Raw genomic sequence first — 15,493 nt, 5'->3', positions numbered from 1 at the left:
TCTTGTCTAAAGAGGCTAGTTTGGAATCTGTCTGTTGGTCTACTTCTACTGAGTCAAGATCTTTGTTTTCAGCAAGGCATTCTCTCTATAAGTTACATAAATATTAAAAGATGCTAGCTAGATGTAAAGACTGATTTTCAATATATTGTGATTTCTGCTTTTATAGATTTCATTTAGTGAACTTTGTTAACCAATTTTAATTTAATTTAATTTAATTAATTTTCCACAAGATTATCCCAGATCTACTGAGTTCTTTTGCAAAAAAAAAAATGTAGTAGGTCTACTTATACATTATTGTTAGAAAGAAAACTTGCTTTACATGTTAATTCATCCTTGTGTTTCTATTAATACGAGTCAGCACCATGCATATGTATAAATACACACACACACACACACACACACACACACACAAATGCACACAATGTGAGTGTGATGTGTATCCTACAGCACTTGTTATCATCTCTGTCTGAGGACAATCGGGACCTGAAATTTTTGAAGTGTACCTGGCTACTTATATGTAATTCTTCATTTGATCACCTCTGGATTCATATAAGAGATTCCACACTTTGTCCTATAGCAGGGGTTCTCAACCTTGGCAACTTTAAGACTTGTGGACTTCAACTCCCAGAATTCCTCAGCCAGCTTTTTCTGGGAGTTGAAGTCCAGAAGTCTTAAAGTTGCCAAGGTTGAGAACCCCTATAATAGCCTTTCAGAATGTCCCAGAAGGCTGAGGGAGGAACTGGAACTATACTGGAGGTTTAAAGACTGTTCAAATATTAAAAGGCTGACAAAATTTCAGCCAGCAATATTTGCAACCTGCAAAGTTTGCTCTCAAGGACAAGCCTCTGGACCGCTTAGTAAATATTAGCAAGTATTTATGATCATTTTCATACTTATAACCTTTGCAGCTTCCCCATGGTCATATGATCAAAATTCGGGCGCTTGGCAATTGCAATTTGTGGTAATTGCATTATCCCAGAATCATGTGGTCACTATTTGTAACCTTCCCAGCCAGCTTCAAATAAGCAAAGTCGTGGGGGGACGCCAGATTTCTTAACGACTGCACGATCCACTTAACAACTGCAGTGCTTCATTCAACAACTGTGGCAAAAAAAGATCATAAAATGAGGCACAACTCAACAACTGCCTCGCTTAGCCATGGAAATTATGGATTCAACTGTGGTCATAAGCCAAGGACTACTTATGTATAAAAAAAAATCTATAACATATTTCTCTTAGGCAAAATTGGCACAATGTTTATTAAAGGACAGGGGAATCTTTACTGCCACACATGTAACACCACTGTTTTGTGAGCTGCATGGGTTCCCAGTGTGTTTCTGGGGGCAATTGAAGCTGCTTTAAAGTTCTTCATAGCTCGGGGGAATGTCATTTTCTATCCCTCCAATTCGATCCAGCAGGTGGTTATCCTACAGATCCCATCAGCCAAGGAATGTTGACTGGTAGGAACCAGAAAATATGCCTTCTTTACATAACCCTTGCCATCTGGAATATTCTCCCTTCAAATATCAGCATGACCTTGACCCTGCTGGCCTTTTGCAAGGCCATGAGAAGACCCTGAGTGTATTAAGAGTCCCATTTCCTGTCTGTATTAGGAACCAGTTTTACTTGGTGCTGCATATATTTATTTTGTATTGTTTAAATTATTTCTAATATTTTTTTACACCGGATAATGCATATTGTCCAGAGGTAGCAGCTATAGAAATCAATCAAATAAATAAATAAATAGAAAACGCTTTCTCTTTTGTGTCAACAATACTTATTTTAGCTACGTACACTATAAGCAACTCACCCTTAGCTTCAGTAGCAAACAGAACAATAAAAACATCTTTTATCATTTTGCAAAGGATGCATTTTTTTCACTTGAGCAACAAAGTATTTTAGTATACTTAAAATAAGCCAAGCAATATAATAATTTCAGTTGCATAAATGTACTGTTTTCAAAAGAAACCGTATCATTCTATGGACATCCCTACAGACAATGTATAAATAATTGTTACATTCTTACCGGCTCGTCTAGAACCTGCATTGTTTGCTGAGGTCACGGAAGATGATCTTTGTTTCGGAATTGTCAACAAGTTTGTGCCAAGAAGGGGCCCATTTGGATAAGATCCTAGGCTAATTTAAAAACAGAAAAAGAAATATTTCTCCTCTTATTTTATCAAACTAAAATACAGGAAAGTTAAAATTGCAATTAAATGTAAGATATCAATCAATGATTATAGCCAAAGGCCAGGAATATTGAATACTAGTAAAAGACAGTAAAATAAAACAAATAGTAGTAAAATGGTAAAGTAGTAATAAGAACCCTAAAACAAAACAAAACACTGAATGACTCTCAGGTGCAAAAGACCAGGTCCACATATGAAAGTTCAAATTAACTGATGTATTGTTAAAAGGAATCTTCTCAACTAATGGTCAGTGCCTGGTTGTACGCAAGGTTGTATGTAAGGATTCAAGGCTGATCCCTCTTTTTACTCCTCTCCCTGGCACTATCAGTCTTTCTCCTACAATGACATCATGCTGGCTAATAAACTAAGTTCTAACTATGGGAGATCTTACATTAGTTGATGCCTCACATTCACTGCATCTACATGGTATTTTGCTATAATTTTGGCTACAGAGGCTTTGCATTCTGAAAAGTATAAAGCTCATACAGACATGAAATTTATATAATTGTTCTTACTGATGAAGCAGGAGTAAGCTATGTTTGTATATGTCTCCATACAAATGCAAAATCAGACATTGTTTCAAATCAACCTTAAGCACATCAGGGTTGAACTCTAGACTATGGACAGAGTTAGCACGCAGTGCTGCATTCTAACCACTGCACCGCCAGGGCTCTTATCTAATGCTACATAAAATAAAATTTGCTCGTTATTGTACAAATCTATGTGGCAGTCCTGTGGGCAATAGATAGTTAAACCTTTGTAACTTCTAAAAGATCTTGAGATTTTTGAGTCATTTGAGTTATAGCATTAGCATTTCTTTCATTCCACCTTAATTATATTTTGGTGTTAATGACTCCTAAATTCTGTGCATACCTTGCCTCAGTTTCCATCACTCCATTATACATTATTGTAGCTAATGTAAGAGGATGATGGAAACTCTCTAGATGTGCTACCACTTCTAATTTTAAAAGATACAGTAGAAATTTTGGGAGAAGTGATCCAATAATCACCACTGACCTTCTCTCTGTTCTCAATTTAGCTATCAGTTGCCAATTAACACACCTTTTAAAATGCAGAGGCCCACTGTCAACTGTCTCAGATAAAATCTCATTAGTCCTTTGATAAACTTGGATGGAGAGGCTCCACTAGGCATTCATCCAGATATTAACATTACAATTGTGAGTAGAAAGTATGATCATTATCACCCATATTAGCATTTAAACCCCACCAATTAATATAAATTGATTTTTTGGCATACTTGTTTGATATGTTTTTCAATGTGACCTTATTTGGGACCTACCGTATTTAGAGGTGTGTACAAATTAAATTATTCTTATAAAATATGGCAGTATTGTAACTACCTGACACTCTAAGGAAGACAGGAGAATTTACCAATTCACCCTTGGGTCTATCACCTGACTGGGACAAACTGACTTAATATAAAACCTACTTTACTCTGTTGTAATTCATTGTACTATAATACAAGAACATCAAATTTTGAAAACTATTTAAAAAAGAAATAATGTTTTGATTTTGACTGCCATTCTAAAATATTCCATGATAAGGTGCAGGTGTGGTTTTTTGGGGATAGTCTTTTTCCTGCTTATTACTGCCATTTTCATGCAAGCCATCAGAACAACAGAGCAGTTGTAATGATTATTATGTGTATCTTATTCTCCAGGCATAGATACATAATTATATACTAACAGATATAGTAAAGGTTAAATACACACAGGATTGCAGCTAAGTGCTATAAAATAGCATAGAAACATATTTTAGAAACATAATAAAAAGAGTCGCACTGTATCAGACCATAGACTTAATTATTCCAGCAATCTCTTGTGAGAAGCCCAAACATAGGACATAGGTACAAGGGAAAATATTTTTCATGCTCCCTAGCAATTATGTATTATTATCAATAACTAATAAAAGGTAACCACATGCTGAAGACACAGGCCCTATTGAGGGAATTTAAAAACAAGGATCCACTTGGTCACACTCTTTCAGTCTGTGATACTTTTTTTAATATTGCAATGCCTTATCTACAAAGCGAACATAGAATTTACAATGCACAAAGTAATTTAAAAGAAACAGAGGATCATCACCTCAAATATTTGCAGGAAATCCTTCTTTAGCGACCACATTCAGGACCAGTAACTTGATCATTAAGCAAACAAAAGTGAAACTATGACTATGCTTATGATTTTATTTCAGCTTTCCTTTGCTTTACTGACCTGCAAAGGTTGTAAATGCAAGGATTAGCTGTAAAATTTCTTTTTCATCATTGTCACAACTACAAAGAGCCACTAAACAAAAACAGTCGAAATGAAGACCATCTGTATAGCAGTTTTCTAAATTCAAAGTACATTGCTCAGCAGGAGACATCACCCCAAAAACTCAAGTAAGACATCTTTTTTTTCCTTATCAATAAGATTACAGAAAAAAAAAATAAGATTACAGAACACATTTATTCATTTTTCCTATTTCTAAACTGCCTATTTCCCTCAGAGGATCTCTGTGTGGTGAGAGAGGCTCTGGGCAGTGACTACATTATAATTATTTAAGAAAGTTATAATTGATTGAAAGTAATGGTTGCAACTGTGCACAATAATTATTTATCTTTTGCTGTTGTTTATTAACAATGCAGTAATTTTGGGGTGAATAATGACTGAAGAAAAATGGATAGAAACAGCATTTCTGTTCTTGTTGCCTTAACTCATGTAATTCTTAAAGAAAAGGTTTTTAGCTGTAGCTAATTTCACATGAGAAATATACATGAGTAATTTAGAAATCCTGAACTGCTAATATGTATTGCATTAATATATTTAAACAGATTGTTTAAATAGTCCAAATTTGAAATGCTCTCCAGACAATGTGCTTAACTAGGAAATGGAATGTAGAGTAACATATTTCTGGAGAGTTTTATCAGTACACTCTTTTATTTATTAACTTGTCCACTGTGTAACTCTGTGCCCATTAACTAATGCATTCTATTTCTTATAACATTAATGTGTAACTCTGTAATTGCCAATTTAATGCTAATGCATAATAAGCATGTAATTTTTTCTATCAAATCTATCTTGAGGTGCTATTCAAAAAGAATACTTAAGATTTAAGAAAACATTCATGTTATATAATTTTCACTTTAAAAAATGAACCAGAAATTAGCAGCTATGTTGTAAAACTATGCCATCTGCTGTTTGAAATCTGAAATAGGAAAGCATCGAGGTATGCTCAGAACTCAACAAATTTTAAAGGCTGATGTTTTGTTGTCTAGACAGGCAACTTTCTATGTATTTTATATATATTTTAGATGCATATAAAATTGTATAACTTTAGCTACATCTGTTAATACTTTGATTCATTTGTCTATTTGAAAAAACCTTATAATTTATTGAATCATATATATAATTGTGTTAAATATAATACAAATTAAATTAATAATTTAGTGGTGAGTGAAATCTGAATCTTGTTTATATGAACCAATCAGTAATATGATTCAGTAGCTATTCTTGCACCCATAATTGTATCTATTTAATAGATTTGTGGAAAATTTGTCAATAGACTTTCCCCTGCCTGTGCATTTTGGCTTCCATATCCTCTCTTTCATGACTGATAAATTAATTAAATTCTTACAGCTAATATATTGATCATTCTTTATTGCTTATGTGTATGTTCTTACTGTTTCTTTCAAATATTTGCTTAAATGTTTCTTGCCCTGTCCAGGAGGAGAGCTCTCCATCACAATTTCTTGACCTCTGTAGTAGAAGCTGCATTTCTAAAATTCATTCTCTCTGACTTTTAGTTAACTTTTATTTTTCAGTTTACACAAAAGAACTACTAGCAACCAAATGAGGTCTAAGTATACGAGTATAACTTATAAATCAACAAAAGATGATTCTCAAACTTAGGGAGAAATTGTTATTTGTAATACTTTTCAATAATGTCATTTTTAGGTTATCAGATCTGGGCAGCAAAAATCTAGATGATTATTAGTGAGCAGCAAATATTTAATTATTTGCTGCCATCTGGTGTCATCTGGATTTCTGCAGTTCTGTTCTGAAAGTTTTTGTATTCTAGTATTCTAGTAACTGGTAGTTCTTCTTATGCATTAGCTTTAACATCCTAAGTTATAGTTACAGGGAAATTTTTTAAAAAAAACCTAAGAATTAATGTATTGATAAATTTAATTCATCTAGGACACTTAAAATTTACTGTTTCTTCTCACAAAAGCAAAATAGATTGTAGGTAAGCTAATGGCATTCACTCCTTTTATATTATTTCTAAGAATTATCACCTAAACTAGAATGATAGAAACTAACTAAATGCTTCAAGTAGTGCTAGATTCCTATTTTTTATTTCACTATCCAATAAATAATTATTATACAGAAATGACTTATCTTTAGTTGCAATTTCATTTCTTAACTTTTGATGTTCAGAATTAATTGCTGTTAATTGCTTCCAAAAACACCATACTTTAAACAGCTTGGATGAATGAAGTAATGCACTTTTACACTTTTGATAGAATTTGAGAACCATATTGTACAATACTGATTCAATTCAATATATGTGTCTGAATATTTTGTACTGTAGGTAAAAAAAATATTGTGAAATCTATATTGGTAATATTCTAACCTTGAAAGATTATACTCATGGTGTGACCTTTTGCCATTATTACGTTCCCATCTAGAAGTTGGATCAATGGGCAGCAAGCTTCCTAAACTTCGCCTTAACTGTGGTGTTGGTAAGCTATTTCGGCTGCTCAGTACCTAGTTAAGAACAAGTTAAGAAAAATTATACTTTTCCCCCCACAAAATATCCATTTTAAATCATGCTTTGTTGTTCTCAGCAGTACACAAATATATATTAGCATCATTTAACTTAAATCAGCTAGCTAAAGTAATTAAACTTTAAACAACTTTGATCTTTAAAAAGTTTGACTACCATATTGTCAATTCTCTTTATCCATTTATTTTTCTGCCATACGTGCCACAGAGGATTGCATTTATACAAATGTATTCATATTGTATTTGAGCCAATATCGTCTCCAACATTGACTGGAAGGTCTGCTATGGTAACAGAAAGTTCATTTCTTAGGCAGTTTAAATTTAAACTAAGACTTTAGTTAAGAGTGGAAAGTTATCAGTTTGACTGCAATTTAAAGGTCAAACAGGGAAATTACATGAATTAGAAGCACAGAAACTGAAGCAAAACAGACAAACTGAGAGAGAAAAAAGTTTAGGTGAAAAGGCCTGGAAAAAAAACCAAGGAGCAGGTCAGCTGATTGATTGAAAGCAGTTGTATAATGCTAATGAGATAATATATGATAGGAAAGAAAGAATGCTAGTAGGGAAAGAAAAAGCTGGTTCATGGTTAATAGAAATATAATAAAATAGGCAATAATTTGCAAGTAAGAAGCTTAGGCAGCCACTAGCAGAAGAGATAAGAACTCAAAATTAGGAGGCAAGTAGAAAAATATAGATGAAAACTGCTAGATAGCACTGCAGTTTGTGTGTGTGTGTGTGTGTGTGTGTGCAAATGTAAAATTAGGTACACTGAATTAAATGGACAGTTACTTGGCTACACATGTACTTATATTCTATTAATAGGTGCAATGTAGGCCAACCTTCTGCTCCATGCAGGGATCCAAATTAAAAGATCCATGCTATCAGTCATTGCTTAAATTCTTCTTTACATAACTGGTTCCATGGCTGAACTGAACTGCTTTCGCTTAGGAAATGTTTTCCTAATTTTCAAATGATACCTGTCTACTTTTAACTTTGCTATTCTGTGACCTGCCCTCAAGGTAAAAAATAGATTATAATGTTTTTATCTGTAACATCCTTTCAACTACTTGAAAGATGAAATTGTACCCAAGTAATCTCTTTTAAAAAGGCAATCTGTTTTCTTACCCTTTCCTTAGTTTCTAGTGCCTTGATTATTCCATCTTTCCTTAAATCTGTCCCAGTTTGTCGAAATCTTAAATGTGGTGCTCAGAATTAGATAAAATATTCAGCGTGAGGTTTGATCAATTCAGAATAAAGTGAAATGGTTACTTCCTATGATTTGGCTTCTTTTGATGCAGCCTAAACAGTAGCAGCTTCTTTTGCAGCCACATCATGCTGATAACATACTCAGTTTATAATAAATTATTCCAAGGTTTTCTTCAATTTATGATTACCAAAACAGATAACCCCTATTCCTTGCACTCGACATTAATGTCCAAAGTAAAATATTTCTAATTTATCTCCTCAATTTTATTACTTGATTTTTAGTCCATTTGGCTACTTTACTAAGATCACTTTGAATTTTATTTCTGAATTATAGAATATTAGCTATCTTATCAGTTGTTTGCAATACAACCATTCCCTCCATCTTCTTATCCAAGTTTTTAGTAGAAATGATTAAAGTGTCCAGCACCAAACTCTTTAATATTCAGTCATTTATTCTCTTCCGTTTGATTAGGAATCAGTGATGAAGACCATTTGTGTATGGTTTGCAAGCAGTTAAATATCCATTTAATTGGCATGGCATCCAATCCATATTTAATTAGCTTACTTATTAAAACATCATAGCCTATTTTGTCAAATACTTTGCTGAACTTAAGATATTTTACTGTAGGTCTACAATATTCCCTTTAAAGCATCAAGGGCTCCCAAAGTAAGATAACTGTAGCTCAGTTGAGACATATTCTTGAGAAATCGTATTGACTTCTGGTAATCAATGCATTATTTTCATTGTGCTTAGAATCTTCATAGGTATCAGTATCAGACTGATTAACTGGATCTTTTCCTTTTCCTTGGAAAATGTGACAAAATTTGCCCTCCTCAGTTTTGCCTGATCCTTCATTCTTTCTCCAGGAATTTCCAGTGGAATATATGAAATGTTGAACATCAGCAAGTTCTTCAGCCTCATAAGATATAGTTGATTCAGACTAGAGACTTAGCCTCAACGTAAGTTTCTTGACCATACTTCTATCATTCTCATCCTTCAATCCTACCCTTTTACCCTAGTCCTATAATTGGCTGGTGAGATACATATCCTCTTCCTAAAGAAGTCAGTGCCAAAATAGGAGTTAAGCAATTCTAATAAAGGAGAATATTAGTAGCTCAGGGTTGACATGAGGGGTCCTTGGTGCTCTCTGAGCTTGCTTGTTTTCTTGTAGACGTTTCATTACCCGAACTAAGTAACATCATTAGTGCTCTATGTACAATTAAGCAATTCTGCTTTTCATTACCTATAAGCCTTTTGCTATTTTCATTAAGCAATAGGTTTATTTTATCTTCTGTTTATTTAAAAATTTCTGAAGAAGTTTATATTGCTGTTTTTTTAAACATTCCTTGACTGACTCATTCTGAGCTTCATCCTTCTGAAACTCTAAAGCGGCCAATTTACTTTTCTTCCGTCACCTGCCATTTTTTCCATTTAGATGGATCCTTTTATTTTTATTTCTGTATAGCCACACTAGCTTCTTCCGCAGTCATTTTTTTCCTTCAAATTGTCCACAATTGTCCTTTCAGTATAACTGTTTAAGCACATAATAGGAGCTCTTTTTCCCATTAGCTTCTCCTGACATATTTTTGTTATTTGTGTTTATGAAAATTAAGAGTTCATGTTCAAGTAGCCTATTTGCAGTTTTTGGTAATATTTTCTTTCAATATTTCTGCTTCTTCCAGAGTGTCAATCTAGTCTCTTTTAATATCCGGTCACTAATGTCTAATGACAGCCTCCATTCTTTAAAGGAGAAAGGTATTAACAAGATAAGTGATGAACAGTATAAGTAAACAATTTGCTGTTGCAACCCTTTTTCCTCATTATTGAATTAAATTCTGTTTAAATAATGTGAAAGTTAAGGGAAGAGCAGAAGAGAAATTCAGGAAGGCTTTAAGCACTAAGTTCTCTATTACATTGAAAGTATTTACATATGTTATGTACATGCTACATATTGATTACGATGATAATATTTTAACCTTGTGCAGCTTACAGTCTCCTCTTTCAGATGAGTCTTCTATTTCTGGACAGGAATAAAACCCCGGAAAGGGAGTAAACAGGTTTATCTTTGGCCTGCATGAACCTGAGAAAGCACTTAGCAAGTTATCGATGCTTTGAAGAGAAGAAATCACATGTGGGGGAACAACTGGATCAGATAGAAGATCAGACACCATGTTCCGAGTCTGATTTAGTACAGAAAGATCAACTTCAGTTCCACTGCATGTATTCTATAATAAGGAAAAATAATATTGGCTATTAATAACAGAAGCTTTTATCTTGTACAAAAAAAATTATACAAATAGGAAATATATCTCAGATATTCTGTAAAGGTACATACAACATGATACATAATATATTTTAACAAGTAAATCTTGTGGAAATACACTGTAATATTAAGATAACATAAAATATTTGAAATTTTTGCTTCTTATTTACAATTTTGGAAAAATATCTGCGTAAATAAAACTGTATCATTTCTAAGCTTTTTAAATCAAAGTGAGAATAGTATACATTTTTGGCACAATACTGCCAGATGCTTTTAAATCTTTATTCTCAGCTGTATTTAACTGGAAAGGTGTGTCATTCTAAGAGAAGTGCATTTTTTAAACATTAGAAAATGAAACATCTTACAAGGATACAAAACCAAGCATTTGTTGCTACATAATATGAATATTATACAAGTAATACTGAAGCGTATCAGTTATTCTGCATCACATTTCCTGAGGCACAATTCTCATTTTTCAGAGTTATCCTGAAATTATTCTTAATTATAAAAAAAATCAACAAATCTCATTCTTGCTTTATTTTGCCCATATATAATGCTACTTCGTTGGATTCTAATCTCTGGTTTCCCTTTAGATATTAAGGAAATATTGACCTTCCAGACACTGTTCTCTTAATCAGAAGCCTGCTTCGGAATGGGGAAGCTCACAGGAAGAACCAAACGAGATTAGTTACTTATGGCAGGCTAGAATAAAACAATATTCAAATGAAATTCACCATTGAAAGCAATCAAAACTAGAGTGGTGATAGAGGTGGGTTATAATTATCTATGCTCCAAGGTTTTAACCCTAAGCTTTTTCCTCTCTTCTTTCTCAGTCATTGGAGATTTTGAACTTTCTTCAAGACAAGAAGAGCAGTTGTGTTGACTTAATGGTTCTCTCAAGAAAACTACTACTACTTGCCAACTTCATTTTCTCCTGCTCCTCTTCTTCTTTTCCTTCTCCTTCAGGAGGTTTCATATGCTTTTCACCCTTGCTCTCTATGACCTTGTATGGCCAACTTTTCATGATACTCATCCTTTCCCCAAAACTAGGAAAAGTAAAAGTATCTAACAGTGATGGCTGGCTTTCCTGATAATGATGTTTGGGAGTGTTTTCATGGGCAATCTAAGCATAATCCACTTGATCTACAAGGGGGTGCTAAAAGGCTTCAAATTCCTAGGGGGAAAAATAGAGGAATATAAAAGAACCAGATACTTGTCCAGCAGTAGGTACTGTAAGGGTGCTTACTCTAAGTGGCCTGAAATGGAAAGATCTCAGTGGAAGCATGAACTTTATAATTATAAATTAATCTGGCCAGTTCTAAGAAACTTTCCAGTTCTAAGAAACTCATGGGAATATACTGGTGTCAGAGGAATTGGGAAGGGGGAAATTTTCCATGCACAAAACAGGAGAAGAGTCATAGAGTAAGAAATATCGTAACTTCTGGAAAGCCATCAGGGAAGTGACTATTCAGCTCTCAGGAACAGGTTATTACACAGGACTGTTCCATATTTGTCAGGTCAGGTAGAAGGATGTTGAGGGCTGTAAATCTGTCACCCTGGGGAATCAAAGGTGATTATCCTAGTCCCAATGAATATGTCAATTGTGAGGCAATGCCCAAGTCTATCAGAAAATATAATGGAGAAACTAAATAAAGCTAAAACAACTCCTAATGACTGCTGAAAATGCTAGAGGTTTGGTGCTCTTCCTAATGGACCTCATGTATGAAGTGTGACAACAATCATTTCAATTTTAAGAAGGGGCTGGATGAATATATTATGAATATAAATAGGTAGAATATATTTTTGTGTTATGGAAGTTTTGGTGAAGTTGCCTGTTCTTCAAACTATTCATGACAAAAGAGAATGATTGCCTATACAAAATTTCCCCAGGTTTCCTGAGAAAGAATCTACATTATTTGCTGCACATTTTTATTTACAGGGCAAACATTAATTTGGTATTTTTTCCTGCTAGAATTATTTTTATATTTTACATGTACTGACCTGATGATGAAGTTTATAGCATTGCTTTAAATCCCAGTCCCAAAGAATCATCTGTAAAATAAAAAAAAAACAGGAAGTTATAAGCAAACTATCCATATTTGGCAACATTCAACTCTTCAAGTCATGAATTATAAATAAAAAAATACTTTTATAAATCATCTGTATTTGCTGCTGCACTTCACTTCTATAAATAAAAAGTGAAGATAAGGAGGTTCCTAGAAAATAATTAGTTTAAAAAGTAATTTAAACAATTTTGTATTTGACAAATTTCTTTCCTGTAAATACTTTTTCAATATATTCATTAAAAACTATTTATTTGTTCAATTTATATAACTGTCCATATGTGATTCTGGGCAGGTCAAAAAGAGGAAATACAAAAAACAATACAAAAAATAACAAATATCAGATAAGAACAATAATTGAAATAATTCAAAATAAAAGTAATTAAAACCATAAAAAATACAATCTACAAGAGTAACACATTCAAAATAAGAAGTATAAAAAACAATCTATAGCATTTAATCCAAGCTATTAATAGTATAGATGTTGGAATATTCATGAACAGGAAGAGTCATGTGGTAACTCAGTCAGCCAATGTGAAGAAAGTGCTACTGAGTCTGTGCAAAGGAGTAGTGAGTTAGGAGCTGGATTTCCAGTCTCAAATTTTGTCTCTGGTCTGTCTCTGTAAGAAGTCTTCATTAAGCTATGTTGCTGTAAAGAAGAATGGTATTGTAAATATTTTTATATAAATATAAAGTTATTTTGAATCAGCTAAATGCAGTCAACTGTTAGAGCTTCTGATTTATTTTTTTACCAATAGAGAAATTAAAATTCTCTAACAATAGATATTTAGCAGGATCCACACCACCAGAATATTGTTTTCCATTTCAGAAATAAATTAGAGACAATGGGATAGGCAGATGAACTTTATTTGCATAGAGATAGTTGTCACTTTATCATTCATTCACACGTTCTTATTTTTGAAATTTCAATAGAAGTTTATATATTTTAGCAATCACATGTTCATCATTTATACATAATTTTCAAACTCAGTCTTGCAATATTCACAAGCATAAACTCTTTTGTCTACTTTGAGACTTTCTAATAGCTGTAAATAAGAAAACATTAGAAACTATATCCCTCTGGGCAAAGTTATTCTCTTGATTTTATTCCATAGCCTGTGTTTGATCAAACTCATCCCTTGCTGACCCCAAATAACACTCTAGATCAGGGGTCCCCAACCCCTGGTCCGTGGACCAGTACCAGTCTGTGGCATACCAGCAACCAGGCCACACAAAGCCCAATCCGTGAGATGCAGGCAGCACACAAAACCACACACCCTCTCGTCCTTGGAAAAAACTCTCTCCATGGAACCAGTCCCTAGTGCCCAAAAGGTTGGGGACCTCTGTTTTAGATGTCTCTTTTCATGTATGTCCCAAAGGTGCAGGAATGTAAATCCCTCCATTCCCCACCATCCTGTCAGAGCTGAAGAAGCTTCTTGGATGAGAAGCAAAATATCTTCAAAGAAAAACAAGAAAGTCCAGTTTCCTGTTGAAAAAGCACCTTTGGGACAACCATGACCTGAATGACTGAGAATCTCCACAGACATTCTTCTCATGTATGCTCTCCTTCAGCATTAACCATGGAAGTGATGGGATTCATGGGAAGAGACAGGTCTCAAAGGTGCAATCCAATCCAAGGCCCACAGTTGCCATCTCGTTAATGGCGAGTAAGGCCTCAGTCAGATTGTGCAAGCAGACCATCAGATACAGCCATCAGGTTATAGGACATAATGGTCCTGCTTTAGTCAATAACACCTGAAATATTAGTTTAGGTTCTGGGTATTGCAATTTAAAAAATTAGAATGTACGCAGAGACTACATCAATAAGGGGCCTAGAAATCAATCAAATAAAGAGAAATTGGAAATAGATAACTTTTGCCTGCAAAAGAAAGGATTGAGGAGTGATTTGATAGTCATTTTCCCACTAGAACTGGACAAGTGGGGATGTTCCAGGACCCCTCAGCAAAACAATGTCTCCTGCTGTGGTGTCTGTCATAGCACCCGCCTTAAGAAGAAGCCCCCCTCCATAGATACAGATATCTATGACCTTCTTGGGCCTTCAGGAAAACAGAAAAACCTGGAACTGGCATAGGATGGTTGTTGAATGAGTAAGAGTCTTCAACCTTGTTTTCTTTTTTAAAGGTCATTTCAGTGCACTGTGTTTTTATTTTGTTAGCTTCCTGTGCTAGATGGGTAGTTGTATAAGTTTCTTTAATACATATACTGCGAAGGATTTTTTTTTTAGAACTGTAGGTCTTAAACCAGGGGTCTCCAAGCTTGGCTGCTTTAAGACTTGTGGACTTCAACTCCCAGAATTCTGGGAGTTGAAGTCCACAAGTCTTAAAACGGCCAGGTTTGAAGACCCCTACCTTAAACCATATTAAAACAACCATAAAGAATCTGATTTACATTTTAGGAGACAGAACATCAAAGTATGGAAGATGACATGAAGAGGAGGAATTTTCATTGAAAAGCTGGATTGTTATTTTTTTAGAGGCGCTACAATTCTGAATTTCCTGCAACAGCTAGAAGTTGAACTAGTGAATCTTTGAACTTCTTTCTGTGATTCTGGATGTGGGCAAAGATATTCTTTTCAAATGTTACAAGCTTCCACAAGGTGGTGCTCAAAACATAATTCTCAGGGAAATTATTATTTAATCTAGGTTCATGAGTCATGCACATGCCATGGAAATTGGATGGCTTAGCTGTTTAAATTCAGCGTATCCTACAGAGTTGTTCTGATAAAGATAAAATAAAGGCAGATTCCTAGGTCAGCTACCATGAATTCCTGAAGAAACAGTTATACATCGAATCAATAAATATCAAAGAGTACTCAGTGATAATGACGTGATATTAGTGTATTTTGTTAGTAGAAAAGAGATGGGTCTCATTTGAATGTGAGGATACAAAATTGCTGGCATTTACCTAAAGAAAATGGAGCAGTTTTAAATTACTTCTGTATTGAAAACTGGTAGGATGTAAAG

General features: G+C 34.0%; 1 protein-coding gene across 1 annotated transcript in view; it reads right to left on the bottom strand.

Moving 5' to 3' along the window:
• PDE3B (phosphodiesterase 3B) overlaps window positions 1-15,493 on the bottom strand; it is a 51,593-nt gene that overhangs the window by 16,738 nt on the left and 19,362 nt on the right. Inside the window, exons 2-5 of the mRNA XM_039344581.1 lie at window positions 12,448-12,498; window positions 10,160-10,408; window positions 6,825-6,958; window positions 2,027-2,136 (exon numbers count right to left, since the gene is read on the bottom strand). Of these exons, the coding sequence (XP_039200515.1) occupies window positions 2,027-2,136; window positions 6,825-6,958; window positions 10,160-10,408; window positions 12,448-12,498 (544 nt within the window). The remainder of the gene's footprint in view (window positions 1-2,026; window positions 2,137-6,824; window positions 6,959-10,159; window positions 10,409-12,447; window positions 12,499-15,493) is intronic.

The sequence above is a fragment of the Crotalus tigris genome, unplaced genomic scaffold (genome assembly GCF_016545835.1).
Source record: "Crotalus tigris isolate CLP2741 ecotype Arizona unplaced genomic scaffold, ASM1654583v1 scf7180000017933.3771270, whole genome shotgun sequence".
Taxonomy (NCBI): Eukaryota; Metazoa; Chordata; class Lepidosauria; order Squamata; family Viperidae; genus Crotalus; species Crotalus tigris.
The sequence above is the reverse complement of the archived record's forward strand: the minus strand, read 5'-3'. Positions and strand labels throughout refer to the sequence as shown.